The sequence below is a fragment of the Rutidosis leptorrhynchoides genome, chromosome 1 (assembly GCF_046630445.1).
Source record: "Rutidosis leptorrhynchoides isolate AG116_Rl617_1_P2 chromosome 1, CSIRO_AGI_Rlap_v1, whole genome shotgun sequence".
NCBI classification, from domain to species: domain Eukaryota; kingdom Viridiplantae; phylum Streptophyta; class Magnoliopsida; order Asterales; family Asteraceae; genus Rutidosis; species Rutidosis leptorrhynchoides.
This window is the reverse complement of record NC_092333.1, coordinates 708,003,829-708,013,007: the sequence shown is the minus strand read 5'-3', so window position 1 is coordinate 708,013,007 and position 9,179 is coordinate 708,003,829. Positions and strand designations below refer to the sequence as shown.

Genomic DNA, 9,179 nt, shown 5'->3' with positions numbered 1-9,179 from the left:
ACACACACACACACACACGTTATTAAAGAAACAAATAAATTACATATCGTATTAAAAAAAACTTGTCATTTATAGAAAAGTAAAAATAAATTTTGAAAAGACGATTTTGGACAATATGAATTTTTATATCTAAGATAAATTTATATCTTGCTCACAGGTATATAAGATTAATATATCTTGCTCACAAGTATCCCTATTGGAATGTATCTTGACTTTAATATTTTTTAGAACTTTTCTTTTGAATTTTTTTTTACGTGATTGGTAGTTATAACTTCGGAAGCAAATAAAGTAAAATGATTTTCATTTATATCATAAATATATATATTTTATTAATAACTTTTAATCTTGTTGTTCATTATCACAACGATGTTTAGAACATAGTCAATATGATAAAATAACTTGGTAACTTACCAGCAATTAAAAAGTGTAATCGAGTCTAGCCGAGCTGAGCCAGCTCGAGTTAAGATAGACCTGAGCCTGAGCTCGAGTTCGGCTAGGCGCAGGCTCGTTTCATTTGATATTATACAAGCTCGGTCGAGTCTAGCTCATTTGTATATAATTGCTTATTATTTTATAATTTTATACTGTATGCTAATACTATATACTAGTAACTACTCCGTAGTATTTATATTATTATTCAAAATAACGAATATTTATTTTAGGTTTATTTAGGTTCACGACTTTTTCGAGTTCAATATAACGCATTCAAGTTCGGCTCGAGTCAAGCTTTTATCGAGTTCAGGGTCGTTCTGTTAATTTAGGGTATGTAATGGACTTATGTATAATGTTTACCTATATTTTGTTAAGCATTTTTATTGTTGAGCGTTGTGCGATTGTACATTTTGCATCCCTCAATATCCAACACTAATCGAGTTGAACTTAAGTGACTCACGAGTAGTTTGACTCATCTACAACGTTAACCAATTAAAAACAGTTATAAACATTTTTTAAAAGTAAAAAAAAAAAAAAATGACGTTTTACTTTCAAAGATTCTTAAACTTTTTATTTTCCCCTTCAAATCTACTCCGTACAATTTTATTTTGTTTTTGTTTTTTTGGAGTGCGTTTATGACTGAAATAGATAGATAACTAAAAATCCGCGACTTATATGCTTAAATAATTGACTAACTAATCAATACATGCCACGTGTCATATACCATCTCCCACATCACACCCTATAAATAAAAACACACTCCTTCAATTATCTTTATAACCGCCCCAAACTCTGTAGTCAGTTCTTCCTATATACGCATATAATTTCTTTCATGATGAAATTAAACCAGCAAGAACTCAACCAACAGGAACGTGACACGTATCAAACAATCGAAGTCGTTAATTCTGTAATGAAATTATCAACTTTGGCGACAGATAATTTTGATTCAAATGGCGAAGAGCTTTACACACCTCCACTCAATTTCTCAATGGTTGATAACGGTATTTATCGTTCTGGATTCCCAGATATCGCCAATTTCTCGTTTCTTAAAACCCTAGGTTTACGCTCCATTGTGTAAGTCACGGTTTGCGTACATAGTTAACTAATATTGTATCAATCGTATAATTATACACTTAACTGATCTCAATATATTAAAATATATACTTGATTCTATCGATCAACTTCAATATCGTACGTAATTGAGTAATTGACTAATTATGTATCAATTTTGTAGATATATGTGTCCAGAACCGTATCCGGAGCATAACATTGAGTTTTTGAAAGCTAATGAGATTCAGTTGTTTCAGTTTGGAATTGAAGGGACTAAGGTATAGATTAATCAAAATTAATATCCGATTATATGTAATTGTTTTGATTTTGTTTTTATTGCTAAAGTCGTTTTTGTTAATTTTATACATTATTGATATAGTGTAACAACCAACGTGTCCCACATCGGATATAAAATTTGTAAACTTGAGTCCCTTACAAGGTAACTCCCATTCTTATCGCACGCTAAACTCTGCAGTTAAGCGTCCTCGTGCGGCTTTTGAATCTGTTTTAAAAGAAAAATTAAATGATTTTATATTTTATTAGCAGATTAGAGTGGATCCAGTTATTTATGAAAGAATTAGAAGTTGTAATAACTTTAGTTGTACGAATGCAAAGTTTTTTTTTTTCTTATTAATGTGGCAAATTAGAGATGTTCCTTTCTTAATGGAACCAAACTTGTAGAGGTTCTTGGGACCATAAGTATTGGAGGCCTACATTGTGAGGCTAAAAATTAAATTCCGAAAGGTGAATGTTAACTAACTCGTATAGCGATCTTTTAATTGAAAATGAAATTACTAAGTAGATTAAGTTCTTTATAACGTGTATTCTGGGATTGCAGTTAGTTTTATTTCCCATTTTGATTAAATGAACATTCAAGTAATTGTTCCATTGCATTATTGTGCAGGAACCTTTTGTTAATATCCCTGAAGAGACGATACGTGAAGCGTTAAAAGTTGTTCTAGGTATATACATAATCACTAATTACTGTCTCTATGGTTATTAATAATACACTGGTTTTAGAGGGTACACTTTTTGGACATTTATTTACTCCTTGTTTTGATTAACAGATGTTAGAAATCACCCCTTGTTGATTCATTGCAAAAGAGGCAAGGTATGAAACATGCTGTCATATGTGTTTAGTATATTTATGTAGGCCCATTAACTATTTTAACTTGTTATAAACTTGTCATTAATACTTATGCTATCTCTTGCTGCAGCATCGAACTGGTTGTCTAGTGGGATGTTTGAGAAAAATTCAAAGATGGTGTCTAACGTCTATATTTGATGAGTACCAAAGGTTTGCAGCTGCAAAGGCTCGAGTTTCAGATCAAAGGTTTTTAGAGCTGTTTGATGCCTCTGGATATAAAGACATACCACCAAGTCCATGCTCATGTTCTAGGAGATAAAAGCACACCTTTTGCATAAGGGTGTTTTCGTCCTTTACTTTGGTTCGAATAAACTGGAATAGGCACTCATTTCGCGGAATATGTTTAGCAGTTCAGGAATGATATAACTCATTCCTTGAGGATTACTTAAAACAGTTGTTCTCACTATTAGGATTTAAGTAAATCTGTTACTGTATGTTGGAAATATGATAGAAAACATGCAGTTTTTGTCAACGTTGGACATAAATAACTATATTTATATGTTTATAGATATAATTAATATAGTTAATACTTAGTTGGTTTGTGTACTAATTGATGAGAGCTTCGTCACGAGTTAAGATACGTTCAAAATAAAGTTTAGGTGAATGAGATACCGAGTCCTAAAGTGAGCTAATTGAAACGAAAAATGGAAGCTAAGAAATGGATGATACTTTGTCCCACATTGAACTTAGCATCTTTTGTTGTTTTTTCCTCAAAGCTCAATAGTTGAAACTGTACTTGTTGGAATAATTCAAGTATTATGTTTTTGTGTGTGTTACAAACACTTGGTGTAAGTCCGAAAATTATGTCACAATGCGCTATATACTTGAATCCTATAAGAACTGCACCATATGAATATGTCTCTTGCGTGTGTTGCCTTTTCAAAAAATAATACGTCTCCTGCTTGTAGTTGGGGGGCATCTGGTTTTTTAACGATGGGGACAGAGACATTTTTAGAAAAGATTATTACTTTTGGTGTTGAAATATTTCTAAAAATGAACAACTTGGTATGACATGTGTACACAAACATATGGTTTTTCTCTTGTTGCTTGCTTTTGAATGATGCTTTTGGATAACATTTTGGTGTTTACAGTTGCACCTTGAGATAAGGTTTCGATCTCTCGCTATATTGCTTTCCGTGTGCGTTTACTTTATTAAATTCGATGGGTAACGTAGGGTATAGTTAATTGTTCATAAAGCGAAATTTATTGACAAACATATGATCACTTGACCATTACATTACAAGACTCCCTTACTATATTCATTGAAATTCCCTTTTCACTATTTAGATATTATGTCTGTTCTAGTTGCTAGCATAACAGCATATATGTGGTTTTGTCACATGGCAGTCTATTCAAATGGTCTTGTTAGTTTATGTATGTATGTTTTTTAAAGGGAATGAAATTTATAAAATTTAAGTATTTTAAGTTATATGATGTATAAGAGGTGTAAAAGGACAAATAGATAAACTAAATCACGAATATTTATATAGAAATGAAGTCGTTTTCTAATGGAAAACGCCCTCAACAGGCGATACAAAAGGACCAGGGGAAAAACGGGAAGGCTCGCACATAGAAAGTACCCAACTAAAAAAAAACTATCTATAAGCGAGTCTCCCTAAACATCCCGAAAAAAAAATTACAAACATATTAACCAAACAAAAATCGAATAGACGAAATTACAAGGAGCGAAACCAACCGAGAAACACAAGACGGACCATAACAATCAACTTCGAGGACCCGCTCTTTTCAATTTTCCATTGACCGTCTTTTTTAAAGAGTTTTTCCCGGATCGATTCTCAATCTTGTAAGAAAACACGTTAGTAGTCTATCACCCGGTGCCCTCTCTTCCAACAAATATACCATGTTTATGTTCACATTAGAGCTCAATTAAATATATATTTTATTAATACACTGGATTCAATGAGTTAACCAAGAAGAAATCTACAGTTTCTCGAACATCTACCATTAAATTCAATTTTCTTGACTATTTTTGAACCAATAATTGGCCATTATCTATACTTATCTTACTAACTACTAGAAGGTGGGACCATTCCAGCGGTGGCTGAGTGGTATCTTTGGTTTCACTTCGGTGGGGCCAGGGCAAGGGGTAGCAGTGGATTCAAGTTCGAATCTCACTCTTTAAAAATAACCGTGGTAGGCTTACTTACCATAAGCCGGGTTGCTCCTGGGAAGGTTTTACCGACCTATTCAGGACCCAGATCCGACCCGCCTGCCCCTCGAGATGGTTTAAGGTTCGGATCCCTGTAATATGGTTCGGGTTTCCTGCCCGAACGCGTGTGTATCTGCAAATGATGACTAGGCTTCGGTCCGGACTGATGCAAGCTTGCCGTTCAAAAAAAAAACTACTAGAAGGTGGGTTAGATCATAGATGACATCATTAAAATGATTGGTCATAATAATCTTAAGCAAGTATTAAGGTAAGTTCGTTTAATCTGGTGCAAGATATTAATGCATAATCTTTATAACAACCCTCATATTTCCATGCCTGAATTGACTAATTTGACTATAGGGTTGTTATCCATACGTAATATATAATTAAATTTGACATTGATCAAATATTTATTTTTAGTCGACACTTTTTGTTAACTAAAGTTTACACTAATTATATAAAATAACTTTAGTTAATATTAATGCGTATTATATTTAAAACTATATGTAACATACTTATTAATTAAATGATAAGTTATTTTAATCATTATATATATTTTTAGCTTATAAAAAAATAAAAATAAAAAGAAATAAGATTTTTTTTTATATAAATTAAATAATGAGCCCATGAATTTTGACTAAATATTTTCAAAAACAAAAACTTATTAAAAATATTTTTAACATGTTTTTTATTATTTTGTCAAAATTGGCACCTTTATTTTATTATTTTTTTTTCTTTTCACCAACCATTTTTTACCTATAAATACATGACTCCTCATTCATTTTTTCTTGCCAAACACAAAAACTTAAGTTATTCTCTCAAAATCTTGAAGAAAATTTGAGGTACTTTCTATTTTTATTAATTTTTTTTCAATATTGTCATTTATATTTATATTTATTGTATATTCTTTGTAAAATTCGAAATTAATTATGTTTATATGTTATAATTAGTATTATAAGTGTTATGATGCATAAAAATAATTTTGATAATTTATGGAATATTATTTATAATTAAATACGAATTATGTAGTGTTTAAACGTAAAAACAATGTAAAATTCGTAATAAATACTTTTAACCAAAAATAAAATATATATAATTTTTTTCTGAGTTTTTAAAACTTATATAGATCTGAAAAAATTATAAAAATAATTACTTGGGTCGAATTGGTATTTATTATATAATTAAATTCTATTATTATGTAATTCGAAGGTAAATTAAGAATAAATATAAAATAATAAAAAATACTTTTTTATATATTTTTCTACAGGTTATTAGACTGATAGAAACTTATAAAAATTATAAAAATAATTATTTGGGTTAATTTAGTAATTATGTAGAATTAAAATTGTTTTGTGAATACATTAAGGGTAAAAACAAAAATAAATACAAAAATATAATAAAAACATTTTCTTAAATTTTTCTACTAATCTATATGATTAACTAAGACTATAAAAATTATGTATGTAATTTTTAGATATTTAATTTATTATTTAGACATTTTTGAATAATGTTCGATTAATAAAACACTATTATTTTTGAAGTAATTTAGGTATTTATTTAAAGGTAATTATATTTAATATATATAAGACATACTAAGGTATAATAACTAAATATTAAATAAAACTTAGGTTATATTATCACATATATAATTATTAAGTACATTAATAATTCGTTGTGTGTATACACCTAAAGTGAAGGTTAATCAAAGATAATGTATAATTCATGTGAACTTCATCGCTACTCACGGTCGTAAGTGAATGATGTTTAGGTTGCCATTTATGGGTAAGCTTGTGGATCTCGAATGCCATGACTTAGATTCTGGTCAAGAATCCTGGGCCCCCGGTTACATCTGGTCATTCCTGACTTATTTGATAGCAATGAAGTTTGAGTAGAGTTGTACAACATCTTGCTAAAGATTAACCCGAACTTTCTAAAATTAGAAAATTACTATAAGTGGAAAGTTTCCATAAATAGTAACCTTCCGAAAATGGAAATTCTTTAGTGAACCATTACTATCAATATAGTACTATATACTATTGTCTGTTAGGCAATGTCTGATCATACGTTCTATCTCTAGGTTGAGATCTCGGTCACGTCCTTCCGTTCAATTCTTTCGTGTGCTACTAAGGTGAACTTCATAGCCCCACTTTTTACTGTTTCATAACTGTTTTACAACTTTTGGGGTGAGACACATGCTTGCTTTATAACTGTTTTACACTTAGACACAAGTACTAAATTGTCAACTAAGCTGTCATGCTTTGATTCATGCTAAATCCCTACCGTAATATCGTCAATTGCTACGTTTAAATGCAAACTTAATTATTGTGAGTAGGCCTATTGAGAGTAACGTCTCTAACCATTCGACCGTTGGTCTTTGGTTACATAATAATGATTCCACGACACTGAAAGTACAAGGTGTCATAGGGTAAACTTGTTTAGTAGCGATATTACAAAATGCAGCAACACTTTTAGATTGATATTTCTATATCAATCAACTTTAAACTTAATCTTGTGGTCTAAAACTTTGGATATTATTTATAAACCTGTGAATTTCACTCAACCTTTTGGTTGACACTTTAAGCATGTTTTGTCTCAGGTGATGATTGAGCTAGCTGTTTGCAACTTTGTGATGATAGATTTGATGCTTGCATGGAGTCCACATCGCATATTATATTTTAGTTCATAAACATTTATTTTACGTTTTAATAATAATGTAAACATGTATTACTGCTTTTGTTGTTTTATTAACAAAGGTTTTATTTAAAAAGTCTCATATAGAGTCGTTCTCGTTTATACAACTGTGTTATGATATGATTGATCACAATTACCCCTGGTCCATTTTGGGGGGTGTGACAGATTGGTATCAGAGCAGGCTGATGTAGAGAACTAGGATTGCATTTTATGTGTGCCTTATACAATTAGGTACCTTAGCAATGTAGGACTACAACTTTCCTTGACTATAGTGCCTTTAATTATTGCCTTAAACTGTTAAATGCTACACTATACTTTAGAAACTTTACTTATCTTAGAATGCCGAGCCAACCTAAGAACTCTGCTCATTTTCCTAAGTACTATTCAATTCCACCACCACATTTAAATGCGACACCGTTCTCGACATTCCTATGTCATCTATCATAGTTTTGTGTATTACATATGTATTACATGAAATGTTATCCATGATTTTTGAAACTCCTATATTTGTTACTATTCATACTCAAACGTATATAACCTCCTTGTTATATCACGTACCTATATGCTTTATGCCTTTATGCATCGGTTTGTGAACCGGAAAATGTCATTGAGTTATCTCAATGACATTATAATGTCATCACTACTCATATTCATTACTTTTAAATCTTTAATTTCTCATTATTTTTTTATCATTGAATTTTCTTGACGGATGGCGTCTACGAAACTCTAGAATATAAGGGTTTAGATTATCGATTTAAAGGATCCTATAGCTCAAGCCGTAGACCTGAATAGGCCATTACGAATTGAAAGTCTTTAATCGAAAGATTATCAGATTACATACTTATCATTTTATTATCTCGACACGTCATACTGCTATTATTGGAGTATAGACACATCATATCTTATTATATCTTATCATATCTATCTTAATAGACTTTGTCTAACACTTTTTCTAAATTTCCTCCGTAAATTACGGAAATCTTTTTGCTATATATACGTATATCAAGAAGACAAATATATCATTCAATATTCAATACTCATCTTATAACAAAAACCCTTATTTCGATCAGATAATATGAACTTTTCACTTGATTCCTTGAACTCCTCAAGCTCTAATGGCAGCGTAACCGGAATGAACCAACCAATTAGTCATCACCTTTTCTGGATGAATTGGGGGTGGGTTCGTAGTCTACTTAATCAATGGAGAAGTGAAGAAGGTGATCCTTTTCACCCACCACATTGCCCTATTGGCGAAGAACCTGAAGCACTTACCGGCGAACCCGTTCGGAACACTATTTTCACCCTCATTTCCAGGATATCCCGTCACGAATATATAATATCTAGAATTTCAGATCTTATTCATCCCCTTGTCCGAACCGCCAATCATCCCGGAATAATAGAAGAAGTCAACGAGCTTCGCGCTAGAGTAGTGGCTTTGGAAAATATGGTGCAAAACCTACGAGCACCAGCAGCAGCACCATCAGCATCACCGCCAATAGCATCAGCTTCACCAACAACAACATCTGCATTCCACGCCTCAACATCACACTCAGTACCTCAAACCCTCAAACATTAATATCATACGCCCCATAGATACCAAGGAATATTAGTAATAATGAGTTAAGATGTATTGACTCATTCTTTCTGAAGAATTATATATGTATACTTTATATATATATATGGTTTGGA

At 31.3% G+C, this 9,179-nt stretch overlaps 1 protein-coding gene across 1 annotated transcript; it reads left to right on the top strand.

The window, feature by feature from the left end:
- Positions 1-1,224: 1,224 nt before the first annotated feature.
- LOC139886193 (inositol diphosphatase DSP1-like) lies at positions 1,225-3,346 on the top strand. The gene is made up of 5 exons (XM_071869937.1): positions 1,225-1,506; positions 1,667-1,760; positions 2,387-2,444; positions 2,550-2,593; positions 2,700-3,346. Exons 1-5 carry the CDS (start codon positions 1,265-1,267, stop codon positions 2,886-2,888), a joined length of 627 nt encoding a protein of 208 aa, XP_071726038.1. The 5' UTR covers positions 1,225-1,264; the 3' UTR covers positions 2,889-3,346.
- The last annotated feature ends 5,833 nt before the right edge of the window (positions 3,347-9,179 follow it).